This window comes from Chrysemys picta, chromosome 13 (assembly GCF_011386835.1).
Source record: "Chrysemys picta bellii isolate R12L10 chromosome 13, ASM1138683v2, whole genome shotgun sequence".
In the NCBI taxonomy this organism is placed as follows: domain Eukaryota; kingdom Metazoa; phylum Chordata; order Testudines; family Emydidae; genus Chrysemys; species Chrysemys picta.
Genome location: NC_088803.1, coordinates 15,759,802 through 15,778,648, shown reverse-complemented (window position 1 = coordinate 15,778,648; position 18,847 = coordinate 15,759,802). Strand labels below are relative to the sequence as shown.

Sequence of the window (18,847 nt, the reverse complement as noted above, 5' to 3'; positions counted from 1 at the left end):
CTGGTGAAGTGTCCAGAGGTCATCACTGGGGCCTGGCTGTTTGCATCTGCCCTGTGGGAATGCAATTGCAGTGGCTGGTTTGCAGGGGGGGGCATGGTGAGGTTGGCATGAGGCACCGTTTCAGGGGTCATGGATTCCCTAGGCTGATGTCCCTACCTGTTGCACCAGGAGTTCATATTTTCATTCCCCAAATGTTTATTTTTTTAAACTTCAAAACCAGATTTTTATGGAGATAAACACTTGGTGACAATTTTTTCTCCACTCTGACCAGGGCCTAGTTAAAAACTGCATGACAGGAACATGGTTATGGCCACCTTCCTCCCTGCTCCTTCCACTTAGACGGTCAACACTGACCTGAGCTCTGGCTGGATTCTCCATTCTGTCCTTGGGGGCATAAGAAACTATCTGAACTAGCAAACTTTATGATACTGTCACCCACGGGTCTTTGGAAGTACTAGGCTATTGGAATTGGATTATCAGATTTTATTGTCTAACACAGAGAAACAATGAGTGACAGAGGATGTACACAGGGATTTGCTTTGATATTTAGTGGTGTTTGTGCCTTATGCAACATGGCATTTTTCGGCATTTTCAGATGCTCGACACACTCCTGACCCAGAGTGAATATTTAGACAAACCAGAGAGAAATACGATCATCCTATATGTATCAGTGCTGGACATGATAAATTGATAGAACTGTCCACAACCTCATATTCCTATTTGTTGTGTTACATCGACACAATGTGGGACCATAAACAGTCTGCCTCAGTAACTCCGTGCACATTATCTCCATTTGTTTTTCACATCAGTGTAAAGATATTCAATGGGAGTTTTTAAACTTAATTTCAATGGGGGCTCTTTGTCTAAATCACCAAGACAGCTTTGAAATCCTCAGCTTCATTTATTATCTAGGACTCCCTGCAATTTTTTTGTGAAAGCCACATTTACTGACTGCTTTACGCAAGGCTTCCCTGACCTCTCTGTTTCTCAGGCTGTAGATGAGGGGGTTTACCAGGGGAGTCAGGACTGTGTAGCAAAGTGAGAGCACTTTCTTTAGGGCTCTCAGTGTATCGAGTGTCGGTAGCATGTACACAATCATTATTGTTCCATAGAAAATTGTCACTACAGTGAGGTGGGAGGAACAGGTGGAAAATGCCTTTTGCCTCCCGGTGGTGGAAGAGATTCTCGGAATGGCAGTGAGGATACACATGTAGGACATCAGGGTTAGAAGAAATGGAGGCAAGGTGAATAGACAGGCTAATATGAAATCCAACAATATGATCAGGCCTGTGTCTCCGCAGGACAGTTTTATCAGTGATATGGGATCACAAAAGAAATGGTCAATTTCCTTCAGGCCACAGAATGTGAACTGTGACATGAATAAAATAAAGATGGTAATAGCCAAAAAACCATTTAACCATGTGCCAGTAGCCAACTGGAGGCAAAACCTGGTATTCATAAGAGTTGAATAGTGCAGGGGTTTACATATCGCTAAATACCGATCATAAGACATCACTGCTAGCAGATAACATTCTGTACCTGCCAGAACTGCAAAGAAATACAGTTGTGTCATGCAGCCATTGACTGAGATGGTTTTGTCCCCAGTCAGGAGACTGGCCAGCATCTTGGGCAGGATGGTGGAGGTGTAGCAGATTTCCAAGCAGGACAAGTTCCCCAGGAAGAAATACATAGGGGTGTGCAGTTGCTGATCAGTCACAATTAGCGCAATGATAAGGCTGTTCCCAGCCACTGTTGTGAGGTAGATCATTAGGAAGAGCAGGAAGAGAAGAATTTGCAGGTCAGGGAGATCCCCAAATCCCAGGAGGATGAATTCCATGAAGGCCGTTTGGTTTCCCCAGTCCATGTCTGCCATTGGTTGAGTCTAGGATAATAAATGGTGCAATCAAACTGTAAGAAAATAGAGCTGAAAGTTAATCAAGTGTTGCAAATTCATTCTATAAATATTCAAAAGCTCCTCTCCCTTTCCTGGTTACCAGATGAAATTTTAAAGCTAAATGTAGACTTCAGACAATGTGTCAGGAATCTCAGTCTGAGAACACAACGTGAGTATCCAGGTAGACCACCCTCTGTCACATCAAATTACTGAGAACTCTAAGAGCAGCCTTTTCTGTGGTACTGATAGGACAGATCTGCCCACTTCTTTACCTCCTATCATAGCCCATCTATTGACATACTGCTTAAATGATGCTTAAATGCAGAATTCCACTTCTGGCCATGGCCAAAATCTTGTCATGTTTCAGTTAGAATCCAAATCAATAAATACATGAACTAAAATCTTGGACTGAGATTTTCAATTGAATCTAGTATCCTTAGATGCTGATCTTCTGTTAGAATTCATGGAAATTAATCTAATAATACATCTTGGCATATTCAGCATCTTAGTGTGCTATAGGAAAGGGAATCATTATTTGCAACCTCTCACAAGTGATCAGTTTATGTTATAAATTATGAAGTGGAGTCAATCCTTTCGTAGTTCAGTTAATGACAGTGATGAGGATGACATGCTGAGGGATTTGCAATGCCTTTTCTGTTTCAGATGAGAATTCCTGATGTTAATTATGTAGCAGTAACAAAATACAGCTCTTCTGGTGGTGGATTTTAGGAAGGGGCAAAACCAGGCTTGATGTGCAACCCTAACTGTGGTGGGACCCTCTGCACGCCGTAATGATTGGAGGATGAAAATCCAGGAAACAGAAAGGCACTGGGGAGAAAAGATGGTGCCCATGAATTCTGAAACTCTGAGCTTACTATAGACCAGAACACACCACCTCAAACCTGCCAGAACAACAAAGGCAAAACCTGCTGACTTATCTCCACTGCTACCATGATCAACACCCCACATGCCTATCACAACATGTGGTGTATCTCATCCAATACGCTAAATGTCCCAATAACAACCATGTGGGTGAAACCAGACAATCACTATGCTTTTGAATGAACTCACACAGGAAAATGATAAAAGACAAAAACACCCTATCACCTGGTGCATTGTCCTCTCCACTTTGAGGGAGGGTGGACTGGGTAATAATCTTATACTGGTCTAGCTTTTGACCAGAAGAGATGGTACTCTCTTGGGCCATAGGCTGTGAAGCTGGGGAGAAGCCTTCATGTAACTGCAGCTGGGTGTGTCCCTGCCTGTGTAAAGGTTTGTGTGAGTGGAGGACTGGGAGTGGTCTGCAGCTTGTCACAGAAGCACAGTGTAAGAGAAGAGTCCAGGTTGGTGAGACAGAGGGTTCAGGGATACCCCAGTTCCAGGTTGCACCCCGGGGCAGGGATCCCATTACACCCAGAAACTCTGGGCTTGCCACATCAGTTATGAATGTAAAAAAAAATTACTTGAACCCTGTACCTAATTGCTTGAGCCCTGGCACCTCTTTCATTACAAATTAAGCACTGTCTATCCCAGACCTAAAGAATAGCTCTGTGTGGCTCAAAAGCTTGTCTCTCTCACCAACAGAAGTTGGTCCAATGAAAGTTATTACCTCACCCACCTCGTCCATCTCATATTCACAAACCACATCCATGCCCTTGTTTTGAAGGTGCTATAGAAATGCAGTTAGGAAGCTTACCTGGACATACCAAGTGTGAAGCGATGAGCTCTTATTTCTCAGGGTTTGGTGACAAGGACTCAGGTTCCTAAGCTGATGTCCTTGTCTATCATTATTCTTCAGAATCTGGATCTTCTCAGTAAAGAGATCTGCATCCATCTGAATGGACGATCAGCTGTCTCAATCTGTCTTAAAACATGTTCTTCCCTCTCCACATACAAAGTGCAGAGGCCTCCTTGTATTTGTATCCTTCTCCTTGGCAGGCTGCATCTCCCTTCAGTCCACCTCTGAAGGGCTCAGCCTGGGGAGTTAGCGCTGTGTTTTCTGTGCAGACAGTGCAAACAACTGTCCTGATGCAACCAACCTCCCACACCCAGAGGCATCGCCTTCCTCCTCCCTGCTGTATGAGATCATTGCTCTGCATGGCTGAAATGTAAGAGCCATGGATGTTACAGTTACACTCTGAGTGGAGTGCATGGTCGTGCAGAGAGTGACTCTGCTGAGTAATCTTTGCTCATGTCAGTTGTCCCATTGCCTTCAGTGGCTGAATTGCATGCGTAACAATGGCTAAGATGAGTCAGGCCTTCCAAGTGGGTGTTGAAGCCTCACAGTTTAACAAACACACAGAACAATTAATATAAAGTACATTTAATATGTAGTTTGCAAATGAAAGATTTGGATGAAAGGAAATCTCTCTGTGTGTGTCTATATTTCTCTGTGTGAGCATCTTTCTAACACACACACACTCCGTTTCCTTATTGAAAAGCAACATAATAATAATAATAACAATAATAAATAATTAATTATTAATAATAATCCAACAGGGAAAATACTTCACATAAGCCATCCCCTTCTAAGGCCAGAAGGCATACCTGCCAAGGCCAAAAGGGACCATTGGCTAACCACTTGTATAGCACAGTATTAGGCGCAGCAGAGGGTGGGGATGTGGAATGGGCGGCTATACTGTATAATGGGCACTAGGGGGCAGTGGTGTGTGGTGGTGGGTAGGGGAGGCTATACTGTATTATGGGAAACAATATTAATTTTGCCAGCATATGCACTGTATGCCAGTAAAATTATGGCTTTTACTGTCAGTAAAGCTTTTAACTATAGGCCAGGCATATGTGTAGATGAGGTGCTAGAGGATGCTTTTATACCAGCATAAAGTTGCTTACACTAGCATGACTTATTCCACATTGGTATAACTGCATCTTTGACTACTCCAGTAAAATACAAACTCCTAACAGAAATACCGTACAACATTTCTGTGTACAACATTCAAGTGCTGTGATATGAGTATAGGACATCAGGTGATTTAGGGTTAGGGTGTGAAAAAGGAGACCAATGATTTCAAATAAGTGCTAGAGGAGAAGGAGGGCAAGGATTGAGAAGTGAGAAATTTACACTGTGTAACAGAAACTAGGGGGCACCAGAGCATACTAATTCGAATGGGGGAGATGTCCTGTGCAGAGTCCAATGGCCATTATGTCTCATTCTGCAATAAAATGAAGTGAATGGGCATCATACTGTAGGAGGACAAGCCATGGGAAGCTGGTTTTTAGGCCCCTAAGCCTCAAATGATGACTACATGGCAGCCAACCCAGGGCAGCCAGTCCTGAAGCAGTGACAAAGGAGATGTACATTGTCAAAGATGATCAGCTTAGACAGATATCCTTCATAAATTTAAACAAACATTTTTTCATCATCAGAAATATTGTCCCCTATGTTCAGATTCATTAGCTTTTTAAAATGCAGTTACTGGAAAAAGAAAAGACTTACACCGGGCACTGTTAGTAACAAGGCTTTGAAGACATACAATTATTTAAATGGCATATAAGCCAAATTAGGACCTTATCCCACAACCTGCCTAGGTAACCTGTTCCAATGCTTAACTATACTGGGAGTTGGAAAGCTTTTCTTAATATCTAAGCTAAGATCTGACAACTTGTGTAAATAAATAAATACATACAGAGAGAGTTATGATGGATTGGATCACAGAATCCCCTTTGGGAACTGCCAACTGATGTGCTATGACTACTTCTGCCCCTGCTTTCCCTCTGCCAGCCTGGGAATCCAGCACCCTGCCTTGCTGAGCCAGACACGCCCATCTGCTCCAACACAGACCCAGGGTCTGAACCAAGTGCCCAAAAGCTTAAGTCTTAACTGAAAACATCTTACAGAAGTGTTCCTGTCTTTAACACTCAGATGCCCAACTCCCAATGGGGTCCAAACCCCAAATAAATCTGTTTACCCTGTATAAAGCTTATACAGGGTAAACTCATAAATTGTCCACCCTCTATAATGCTGATAGAGAGATATGCATAGATGTTTGCCCCCTCAGGTATTAATACATATTGTGAGTTAATTAATAAGTAAAAAGTGATTTTATTAAATACAGAAAGTAGGATTTAAGTGGCTCCAGGTAGTAACAGAGAGAACAAAGTGAATTACCAAGTAAAATAAAATAAAACACTCAAGTCTATGTTTAATACAATAAGAAACTGAATACAAGATAAGATCTCACCAGTTCCAGTAAGCTTCCTTTTACAGAATAATCTCTTTCTAGTCTGGGTCCAGCAATCACTCACACCTTCTTGTAGTTACTATCTTTTGTTCCAGTTTCTTTCAGGTATCTTTGGGGCTGGAGAGGGTCTCTCTTTAGCCAGCTGAAGACAAAATGGAGGGGGTCTCTCACGGGCTTAAATAGGCTTTCTCTTGTGGGTGGAGACCCCCTCCTCTCTCCTATGCAAAGTCCAGCTCCAAGATGAAGTTCTGGAGTCACCTGGGCAAGTCACATGTCCATGCATGACTCACAGTTTCTTATCAGGTAGCAGCCATGGGTCACATGCTACCTTGAATTTCCTCAAGTAGACTTCTTATGTGGATTGGAGCATTCCCAGATTCATTGTCCTTTAAGTGTTTCTTGATTAGGTACTTAATTTCAACATTCCTTTCTCTAGGAACTGACCAAATGCTCTGCTAAGGTTATTTAGAAATCGAGCCAGTACACAGCCAATATTCATAACTTCCAATACAAAATGGATTAATACATTCAGTAGATCATAACATTTACAGAGATATGTTACATGGAATAGGAGTACTTGTGGCACCTTAGAGACTAACAAATTTATTAGAGCATAAGCTTTCGTAGACTACAGCCCACTTGTTAAGAAGTGTGAGAATACTTACAAGAGGAGATAGATTCAATGTTTGTAATGGCTCAGCCATTCCCAGTCCTTATTCAATCCTGAGTTGATTGTGTCTAGTTTGCATATCAATTCCAGCTCAGCAGTCTCTCGTTGGAGTCTGTTTTTGAAGTTTTTCTGTTGTAATATAGCCACCCGCAGGTCTGTCATTTAATGACCAGACAGGTTAAAGTGTTCTCCCACTGGTTTTTGAGTATTATGATTCCTGATGTCAAATTTGTGTCCATTAATTCTTTTGCGTAGAGACTGTCTGGTTTGGCCAATGTACACGGCAGAGGGGCATTGCTGGCACATGATGGCATATATCACATTGGTAGATGTGCAAGTATTCTCACACTTCTTATCAAACTGTCTGTACTGGGCTAGCTTGATTATCACTTCAAAAGTTTTTTTTTCCTCTTACTTAATTGGCCTCTCAGAGTTGGTAAGACAACTCCCACCTGTTTATGCTCTCTGTATGTGTGTATATATATCTCCTCAATATTTATTCCACTCTATATGCATCCGAAGAAGTGGGCTGTAGTCCACAAAAGCTTATTCTCTAATAAATTTGTTAGTCTCTAAGGTGCCACAAGTACTCCTGTTCTTTTTGCGGATACAGACTAACACGGCTGCTACTCTGAAACCTGTTACATGGAATATGTAGCATAAAACACATGCTAGTTATGTTATATATATATATATAAGCATATTTCCATAAAGCCTTATGGGAGATACCGTCACAAGAGTCACTCTGGATGGCCGTGCACTGCATGGGCGCTGAGTTACATTTCACCCATGCAGAGCAGTGATCTCGTACAGCAGGGAGCAGGAAGGCAATTCCTCTGGGTGTGGGAGGTTGGTTGCATCAGGACAGTTGTTTGTACTGTCTGCACAGAAAACACAGCGCTAACTCTCCAGGCTCAGCCCCTTTGGAGGTGGATTCAAGGGAGACGCAGCCTGCCAAAGAGAAGGATACCAATGCAGGAGACCTCTTCACTTTGTACATGGGTGAGGGCAGAGCATGTTCTAAGGCAGATTGAACAGAGGAAGAACTGACTCCACTTCATAATTTATGACATAAACTGATCTCTTGTGAGGGGGTAAACATAATTATCCCTTTTTTTACAGGACACTAAAATGCTGACTTTAGCAAGATCTAGTATTAGATTAATTTCCATGAATTCTAGCAGAAGATTGGTGCCTAAGGACACTAAGGACTCAGGCATTGATTATTTATTGTATTGATTTTGACTCCTCCTAAGACATGACATGATTCAGACTATGACCACAAGTGGAATGCTGCCTTTAAGCATCACTGCTAAGCTCCAGTATGTCACTAGAAGGGATAGAATAGATAAAGAGGTGGTCGGATCTGTCAAATCAGTACTTGGGCTACCAGAAAAATAGTTGCTGTTATAATAATTATTGCTCTTGTAACCTATACACCTCCTGGGTGTGGTGTTCTGTCCCCTCTAGTGACAGTGAGAGTTTAATGAGTCTGCTACAGCATTAACTAAAGGCCGTGTGGCTTTTAACTCATGCAGTAAAGGCTCATGCATTTAGCTCCAGAAGTCCCAGGTTCGAGCCCACCTGCTGACGTCTGTTGGTGTTACACTCTGATATGAGAGAGGGTGGTCTACATGAATACCAATGTTCAGTTCTCAGACTGAGACGCCTGGCACTTTTTTGAAGTCTACCAGTTAACCAGGAGAGGTAGAGGAATTTTTGAATATTTATGGAATTAATTTGCAACACTTGATTAACTTTCAGCTCTATCATCTTCCGATTTGACTGCACCATTTCTTTTATTGTTCCTAGTAGGGCTATCGATTAATCACACTTAACTCATGCAATTAACTCAAAAAATTAATCACGATTAAAAAAAATTAATCAAGATTAATCACAGTTTTAATCACACTGTTAAACAACAGAATACCAAGTGAAATTTATTAAATATTTATATTTTTCTAGATTTTCATATACATTGTATTCTGTGTTGTAATTGAAATCAAACTGTATATTATTTTTTATTACAAATATTTGCACTGTGAAAATGATAAAAGAAAGAAATAGTATTTTTTCAGTTCACCTCATACAAGTACTGTAGTATAATCTCTTTGTCCTTAAAGTGCAATGTACAAATGTAGATTTTTTTGTTACATATACACTCAAAAACAAACAAACAAAAAAACGTAAAACTTCAGAGCCTACAAGTCCACTCAGTCCTACTTCTTGTTCAGCCAATCACTCAGACAAACAAGTTTATTTACATTTACAGGAGATAATGCTGCCCTCTTCTTATTTACAATGTCACCAGAAAGTTAGAACAGACATTTGCATGGCACTTTTGTAGCTGGCATTGCAAGGTATTTACATGCCAGATATGCTAAACATTTGTATGCCCCTTCATGCTTCAGCCACCATTCCAGAGGACATGGTTCCATGCTGATGACGCTCATTAAAAAAATGCATTAACTAAATTTGTGACTGAACTCCTTGTGGGAGAATTGTATGTCCCCTCACTCTGTTTTACCTGCATATTGCCATATATTTCATGTTATAGCAGTGTCGGATGATGACCCAGCATATGTTGTTCATTTAAAGAACACTTTCACTGCAGATTTCACAAAACACAAGGAAGGCACCAATATGAGATTTCTAAGGATAGATACAGCACTCGACCCAAGGTTTAAGAATCTGAAGTGCCTTCCAAAATCTGAGAGGGACGAAGTGTGGAACATGCTTTCAGAAGTCTTAAAAGGTTAACACTCTGATGCGGAAACTACAGAACCAGAACCACCAAAAAAGAAAATCTACCTTCTGCTGGTGGCATCTGTCTCAGATAATGAAAATGAGCCTGCATTGGTCTGCACTGCTTTGAACTGTTATTGAGCAAAACCCATAATCAGTATGGATGCATGTCCCCTGGAATGGGGTTGAAGCATGAAGGGACATATGAATCTTTACCACATCTGGCAAATAAATATCTTGCGATGCTGGCTACAACAGTGACATGAGAACACCTGTTCTCACTTTCAGATGACATTGAAAACAAGAAGTGGGCAGCAATATCTCCTGCAAATGTAAACAAACTTGTTTGTAAGAGAGATAGGCTGAACAAGAAGTAAGACTGTCTGGACTTGCAGGCTCTAAAATTTTACATTGTTTTATTTATGAACACAGTATTTTGTACATAATTCTACATGTTGAAGTTCATCTTCCATGATAGAAAGATTGCACTACAGTACTTAAGTGAATTGAAAAATACTATTTCTTTTGGGGTTTTTTACAGCGCAAATACTTGTAATAAAAATAAATATAAAGTAAGCACTGTAAACTTTGTATTCTGTGTTGTAATTGAAATCAATATATTTGAAAATGTAGAAAACATCCAAAAATATTTAAATAAATGCTATTCTATTATTGTTTAACAGTCCAATTAATTGCAATTATTTTTTTAATTGTTTGAGAGCCCTAGTTCCTAGTCTCAACCCATGGCAGACATGGACTGGGGAAACCAAACGGCCATCACAAAATTCATCCTCCTGCGATTCAGGGATCTCTCTGACCTGCAAAGTCACCTCTTCCTGATGTTCCTAGTGATCTACATGGCAATCATGGCCGGAAATATTCTCATCATATTGCTCATTGTGGCTGATCAGCATCTGCACACCCCCAAATACTTTTTCCTTGGGAATTTGTCCTGGTTGGTGATCTGCTGCAGCTCCAGGATGCTGGCCAGTCTCCTGACTGGGAACAGAACCATTTCTGTCAGTAGCTGCATCACACAACTGTACTTCTTTGGTCTTCTGGCATCTACAGAATGCTATCTGCTTGCAGTGATGCCTTATGATCGGTACTTAGCAATATGTAAATCTCGGCACTATTCAACTCTTATGAATACCAAGTTTTTCCTCCAGTTGGCTGCTGTCACATGGTTAAATGGTTGTTTGGCTACTACCATCTTGGTATTCTTCATGTCACAGTTCATATTCTGACCCGAATGAAATTGACCATTTCTATTGTGAATCCCTCCCATTGATAAAACTTGTATGGGGAAACACACCTGATAATATTGCTGGATTTCATATTTGCCTGTGTATTCACCCTGCCTCCATTTCTACTAACCCTGACGTCCTACGTTTGTATCATCGCTGCAATCCTGAGAATCCCTTCCAGTACCAGGAGGCAAAAGGCATTTTCCACCTGCTCCTCCCACCTCTTTGTGGTGACATTTTTCTATGGAACAATAATGATTGTGTACATGCTCCTAAAACACGATACACTGAGAGACCTGAACAAAGTGCTCTCTCTTTGCTACACTGTCCTGACTCCCCTGGTTAACCCCCTCACCTACAGCATGAGAAACAGAGAGGTCAGGGAAGCCATGAGCAAAGCAGTCAGTAAATATGGCATTCACAAAGAATTGCAGGGAATCCTAGATAATAACTGAGGCAGAGGTTTTCAAAATTGCCTGCGTCATTTAGGCAAAAATCCCACATTGAAATTACATTGAAAACTCCCATTGAACATGTCAGTGTGTGGAACTTTGTACCTCAGAATGGTACCCTGCAACCCCCATATTCATCATTCATATGTGGCTGTGATATTTCATACAAAGCATGCCATGTAAGATATATAAAAGGTCATGATCTGCTTAAAACCGTTGTTCTGTCCAAATATGTGTATCATTAGTATGTATAGCGATTGAGTATGGTTGTTACTGAAATGTGCTGTAAGTTTGCTAGTGACATACAAAGGATCCCTGCCCAGCTGGGTGTTGAACATCCATTAATCAATTGTGTGACTAAACTATGCAAGACCCAAAGAATGGGAATTGCTTGATCACTGTGACTTGGGGACTGCTTGTTCACTGTGACTCAGCAAAGCCCACCAGGACATTCCTAGGCTAGATTCTGCCAGGCACATAGGCCAAGGGTTTAAAACAAGGGACACTATCATCATGTCTTGGCCTTTCTCCTCCCCCACATATGCTGGAAACAACCGGGGTGCCGAGAAGACAAAACTCATCTGAGGAGACTGGTCTAGGCTTCAGGGGGAAGTCTGTGCATAAGGACTGTAATATCCAGTGGGGTGAGAACTTACTTGATGTAAATACTGCCTAGTGGAATAAGGTTTAAGATTTAGCCTGTGAGCTTATTTTTATTTTCTGTGGTAACTATCTCTGACCTTTTATGCCTACCACTTATAATCACTTAAAATCTATCTTTCTCTAGTTAATAAACCTGTTTTATATTTAACCTAAAACAGTGTATTTTGCTTGAAGTTCAAGGGAATTCTCAGCTCTGTTTAAAAGGATTGTGTGTGTCCTCTCCATATTGAGGAAGGGACAGACATGGTTATAAACTCACACTGGTCAGGCTTCTAACCAGGGCAGGATGCGGTAAAGCTGAACAGGGGTGCAAGGTCGGGGAGCTTGTGGGAATAGGCTGGTGCCTTTTTCTGTGTGATTCATGAGATACTTTGGGTGCCTTCATGCAATCTCGGGTTTGCTGTTTGTCACTAGCAAAGCAGTGTGAGATACAGTCCAGGATGGAGAATTAAGGGGGCACAGTGGTACCCCAGTTCCAGGCTGTACCCAGGGGAACCCTGTCACACAGTGCTAATGTGAAAAACTAATGGAGATGATCTGCATGGAGTTACTGAAGCAGAGTCTTTATGATCCCATGCTGTGTCCATATAAAACAAAAGAGAGGAACATGAGGTTGTGGGCATTTCTAGCAACCTCTCATGTTCAGCACTGATATGTACAGGATGATGGTATTTTTTCGGATGGTGTTGGCAAAACATTCACCCTGGGTGATGCTGCTGTAGAGCCAACATGTTGTGTATGGCACAAACTCCAGTAAATATCAAAGCAAATCCCTGTGTACATCCCCTGTTGATCACAGTTTCTCTGTGTTAGACAATAAAATCTAATAATCCAATTCCAACAGCCTAGTATGAACAAAGCCCAGTGGGGGACAGTACCAGAAGGCTTGTTACTTCTAATAGTTTCTTAGGCCCCCAGGACACAATGAAGAATCCAGCCAGAGCTCAGGTCAGGGTTGTCCGTCAGGGAGGTGTCATAACTATAAAGGGAAGGGTAACAGCTCTCCTGTGTACAGTGCCATAAAATCCCTCCTGGCCAGAGACTCCAAAATCCTTTTACCTGTAAAGGGTTAAGAAGCTCGGGTAACCTGGCTGACACCTGACCCAAAGGACCAATAAGGGGACAAGATACTTTCAAATCTTGGTGGGGGGGAAAGGCTTTTGTTTGTGTTCTTTGCAGAGGGGAGTGCGTTCACTCTTGGGACTGAGAGGGACCAGACATCAATCCAGGTTCTCCACATCTTTCTAAACAAGTCTCTCATATTTCAAACTTGTAAGTAAGCAGCCAGGCAAGGCGTGTTAGTTTTTATCATTGTTTTTCAACTTGTAAATGTACCTTTTACTAGAGTGTTTATCTCTGTTTGCTGTACTTTGAACCTGAGGCTAGAGGGGGGTCCTCTGAGCTCTTTAAGTTTGATTAACCTGTAAAGTTATTTTCCATACTGATTTTACAGAGATGATTTTTACCTTTTTCTTTAATTAAAAGCCTTCTTTTTAAGAACCTGATTGATTTTTCCTTGTTTTTAGAAACCCCCAAGGGGTTTGGATCTTGATCCTCCAGGAGTTGGTGGGAGGAAGGAGGGGGATGGTTAATTTCTCCTTGTTTTAAGATCCAAGGGGTTTGGATCTGTATTCACCAGGGAATTGGTGAAGAGTCTCTCAAGGCTACCCAGGGAAGGGAATTAGCACATTTGGGAGTGGTGGCAGCGGACCAGATTTAAGCTGGTAGTTAAGCTTAGAAGTTTTCATGCAGGCCCCCACATTTGTAACCTAAAGTTCAGAGTGGGGAAGCAGCCTTGACAGGAGGTGTCCATAAACATGATCCCATCATGTAGTTTTTAACTAGGCCCCGGGTGGAGTGCAGAATTTTTTTTCACCAATTATTTTCCCATAAAAAGCCATTTTTGTTCAACATAAATGTTTGGGTGATGAAAATATGAACTCCTGGTGCAGCATGTGCAGATGGCAGCTGGGAAATCAGCTGGGAAATCACCCCTGAAACGATCTCTATTGTCATCCAAACCATATCCACCTGCAAACCAGCCACTTCCATTGCACTCCCACAGGCCGGACGCAAACAGCCGGGCCCAGCAGTGACCTCTGGACACTTCACCAGGAACAGCTTAATAGCTCTTATCTGGGGTAAGCCTGGCTGTGACCAGCTCTGGCAAAGCAACAGCACCTGGCTCACAAGGTGCATGAGTGCAGGGAGGTTGGGCTAAGACAAAGAAGAAGACTCAGAGCCCTGATCAGTGGGGGCAGTCCTGACCCAGTTGGGGGTTATAATAAATGTGGAGATATACCTATCTCATAGAACTGGAAGGGACCCCAAAAGGTCATTGAGTCTGTGACAGTGTACCCCATAAGGCTTTATGGGGGCGTGCTTATAAATGTATGTATGACATAACTGGAATATATTTTGTGCTGCCTGTGCCATGTAACATATCTCCGTAAAGGTTATGGTCTACTATATCTATTCATCCTATTTGTATATGTATATCATTTTCTACTTGAGGTTAAGAATATGGGCTGTATGCTGGCTTGGTTTCTAAGTAAGCTTTGTGAGACATTTAGTCAGCTTCTTTAGGAAGGAATTCGCCAGGTTAAGTACCTGAACAGGAAACACTTGGGGAACAATGCATCTTGGAATACTCCAATCCACATAAGAAGTCTTCCTGGAGACATGCAAGATACCATGTGGACAATGGCTTTGGCCTGTAAAGACTGAGTCATGCAGGGACATGTTACTTGCCCAGGTGACTCCAGAACTCCATCTTGGAGCTCAGCTTTGCATAGGAGGGAGGAGGGGGATCTCCACCCACAAGAGAGAGTCCATTTAAACCCATGGGAGACCCCTCCATTTTGTATTCAGCTGGCTAAGGAAGGAGCCTCTCCACCCCCCCAGGATACTTGAAGGGAACTGGAACAAACAACAGTAACTACAGGGGGTGTGAGTGATTGCTGGACCCAGGTAAAAGGAGATCAGCCTGTAAAAGGGAGCTTTCTGGAACTGGTGAGGAACATATCTGTATTTAGCTTGATTAGACATAGATCTGTGCATTTTATTTTATTTTGCTTGGTGACTTACTTTGTTCTGTCTGTTACTACTTGGAACCACTTAAATCCTATTTTCTGTATTTAATAAAATCACTTTTTAGTTAGTAATTTACTCAGAGTATGTATTAATACCTGGGGGAGCAACCAACTGTGTATATCTCTCTATCAGTGTTATAGAGGGCAAACAATTTATGAGTTTGCTCTGCATAAGCTTTATGCAGGGTAAAGCCAATTTATCTGGGTTTAGACCCCATCGGGAGTTGGGCATCTGAGTGCCAAAGACCAGCACACTTCTGTGAGCTGTTTTCAGGTAAACTTGCAGCTTTGGGACAAGTGATTCAGACCCTGGGTCTGTGTTGGAGCAGACAGGAGTGTCTGGCTCAGCAAGACAGGGTGCTGGAATCCTGAGCTGCAGGGAAAACATGAGCAGAGGTAATCTTTGCACATCAGGTAGCAGCTCCCAAGGGGGTTTCTGTGATCCAGCCTGTCACAGAGTCCAGCCCCCTGCCTTCACTAGTAAGACCAAGTACTGATTTTGCCCCAGATCGCTAAGTGGCCCCCTCAAGAATTGAATTCACAACCCTGGGTTTAGCAGGCCAATGCTCAAACCACTGAGCTATCCCCCTCCCCTCTAATGCACACATAGAACTGAGGTTGGTCCTGTGGCTCAGTGTGTCTAACGGTCACTGAGAAGGGATTCAGCATGTGGCACTGCAGGGCAGTAGCCGCTCTGCTGCTGCCAGGTGCACAGAGCAGTTCAAAGGCAGGGAGCTGCTTAGTTTGCTAGTTTTGGTTGGATGTATTCCTGGAGATTTAATCAGATGACATCATCTTTAATTAAAGATTAATCTTTATTTTTTTGGAAACTCCAGACCAATCCTGGAGGGTTGGCAATCCTAGAGCTGTTACAATGAATGTTCCCAAAACTGACTGGAACAAGCACGAGGCCTGAGGGAGCTAATTCTCAGGGCATGTTGTCTAGTCAGCTCTGCTCCACATGGGGCCCCCTCCTCAGGGAGTGAGGCAACCTATAATGAGAGGAAGTGTCTACCACCTACCAATGGGCAGAACTCCTGGGATGCCAAAAATGGCAGTGCTGGTTCAGTCACTGGGAGCACGTCAGGGCTTGGGCAGAGCCATGGGAGCTGGCCATCAGTGAGAGTTGTAGGGCCTCCACTCTGCAGAAAGGATTTCCCAAGGGGCCTAATGGAGTTAGGCACCCAAATCCTTTTGAAACGAGCTGAATGATGAACTCCCTTAGGGTATGTCTACACTACGGGATTAATCCGAATTTATATCATTTGAATTTGGAAAACAGATTGTATAAAGTCGAATGTATGCAACCACACTAAGCACATTAATTTGGCGGTGTGCGTCCATGTACCGGGGTTAGCGTCGATTTCCGGAGCGTTGCACTGTGGGTAGCTATCCCATAGTTCCCGCAGTCTCCTCCACCCATTGGAATTCTGTGTTGAGATCCCAATGCCTGATGGGACCAAAAACATTGTCGCGGGTGGTTCTGGGTATATCCTTCCCCGGCTCCAGGAAGCAACGGCAGACAACCATTTCGCGCCTTTTTCCTGGGTGAATAGTGCAGACGCCATACCACGGCAAGCATGGAGCCCGCTCAGCTCAAGACAGCAGTCATGAACATTGTAAATACCTCACGCCTTATCGTGCAGTTTATGCTGAACAAGAACCTGGAAAACCAGGTGGCGAGGAGCAGGCTACGGCAGCGCGGCGGCGAGAGTGATGAGGATATGGACATGGAATTCTATCGAACCGCAGGACCCGGTCGTTTGGAGCTCATGCTGTTAATGGGGCAGGTTATAGCCGTGGAACGCTGATTCTGGGCCAGGGAAACAAGCACAGACTGGTGGGACCGCATAGTGTTGCAGGTGTGGGATGATTCCCAGTGGCTGCGAAACTTTCGCATGTGGAAGGGCACTTTCTTGGAACTTTGTGACTTGCTTTCCCCTGCCCTGAAGCGCCAGACTACCAAGATGAGAGCAGCCCTCACAGTTGAGAAGCGAGTGGCCATAGCCCTGTGGAAGCTTGCAACACCAGACAGCTACCAGTCAGTCGGGAATCAATTTGGAGTGGGCAAATCTACTGTGGGGGCTGCTGTGATGCAAGTAGCCAAAGCAATCACTGAGGTGCTGCTACGAAAGCTAGTGACTCTGGGAGATGTGCAGGTCATAGTGGATGGCTTTGCTGCAATGGGATTCCCTAACTGTGGTGGGGCGATAGATGGAACCCACATCCCTATCTTGGCACCGGAGCACCAGGGTACCCAGTACATAAACCGCAAGGGGTACTTTTCAATGGTGCTGCAAGCACTTGTGGATCACAAGGGACATTTCACCAACATCAACGTGGGCTGGCCGGGAAGGGTTCATGATGCTTGCGTCTTCAGGAACACTACTCTGTTTAAAGGGCTGCAGCAAGGGACTTACTTCCCGGACCAGAAAATAACTGTTGGGGATGTTGAAATGCCAATAGTTATTCTTGGGGACCCAGCCTACCCCTTAATGCCATGGCTCATGAAGCCATACACAGGCAGCCTGGACAGGAGTCAGGAGCTGTTCAACTACAGGCTGAGCAAGTGCAGAATGGTGGTAGAATGTGCATTTGGCCATTTAAACGGTCGCTGGCGATTGCTACTGACTCGCTCTGACCTCAGCCAAAGAAATCTCCCCATTGTTATTTCTGCTTGCTGTGTGCTCCACAATCTCTGTGAAAGTAAGGGGGAGACCTTTATGGCAGGGTGGGAGGCTGAGGCAAATCGCCTGGCTGCTGATTACGAGCAGCCAGACACCAGGGCAATTAGAAGAGCACACCAGGAAGCGCTGTGCATCAGAGAAGCTTTGAAAACCAGTTTCATGACTGGCCAGGCTACAGTGTGAAATTTCTGTTTGTTTCTCCTTCATGAAAACCTGCCCCCTTTATTGACTCATTCATTCTCTGTAAGGAACCCACCCTCCCCGTTCCCCCAGCTTTCTTTCAAAGGAAATAAAGTCACTATCATTTAAAAATCATGTATTCTCTATTAAGTGATCATAAACATAGGGAGAGAACCAACAAGGTAATTTGGGTAAGGTTTGGGAGGAGGATAGGAAGGAAGGAAAAGGCCACTGAACAAATTCAATATAATGACAGCCTTTTGGTTGGGCTGTCCACTGGGGTGGAGTGGGAGGGTGCACGGAGCCTCCCCCCCCCCGCGTTCTTACACGTCTGGGTGAGGAGGATATGGAACATAGTGAGGGGGGAGGGAGGTTATACAGCGGCTGCAGCGGCACTCTGTTATCCTGCTGCCATTCCTGAAGCTCCACCAGACACCGGAGCATGTCCGTTTGCTCATGCAGCAGCTCCAGCATTGCAGCCTGCCACCTCTCATCTCGAGCATCCCTCATGACTTCACGTTCACTGGCATCTTTCCTAAATTTAGATACAGTGTCATTCCACTCATTCAAATGAGCTCTTTCATTGTGGGTGTATTCCATTATTTCCGTGAACATGTCGTCTCGCGTCCTCTTTCTATGCCGCCTTATCTGAGATAGCCTTCGGGATGGAGGAGGGAGGCTTGAAAAATTTGCAGCTGCTGGAGGGAGGAAGGGTTGAAAAAAAGGAGAGAAGTTTTTAAAATGATACATTTTACAGAAGAATGCTTATACTCTTTCATGGTGAAAAACACTATTCACATTACATAGCACATGTGATTTCAGTACAAGGCCGCATTTTCCATCTTAATATTGAATGCCTGTGGCTTTGGTGTTAAAGATCACAAACGCAGGTCCGGCAACAGAATTCACCTTGCATGCAGGCATGGTAAGCCATTGTCTTTCGGCTTCTGCGCCCTCCTTTCCCACATATCAAGCAAAGCCCGTTTACTGCTGTGGTTTTCCTGTTAACCTTCAGCAG

General features: G+C 43.4%; 1 protein-coding gene across 1 annotated transcript; it reads right to left on the bottom strand.

The window, feature by feature from the left end:
• Positions 1-904: 904 nt before the first annotated feature.
• On the bottom strand, positions 905-1,873 carry LOC112060462 (olfactory receptor 2G3). Its single transcript, XM_024110910.2, has one exon. It carries the CDS (start codon positions 1,871-1,873, stop codon positions 905-907), a length of 969 nt encoding a protein of 322 aa, XP_023966678.2.
• Positions 1,874-18,847: the final 16,974 nt, after the last annotated feature.

Bases quoted from the DNA above. Each gene is read 5' to 3' on its own strand.
- LOC112060462 (XM_024110910.2), bottom strand. From the start codon at position 1,873: ATGGCAGACATGGACTGGGGAAACCAAACGGCCTTCATGGAATTCATC.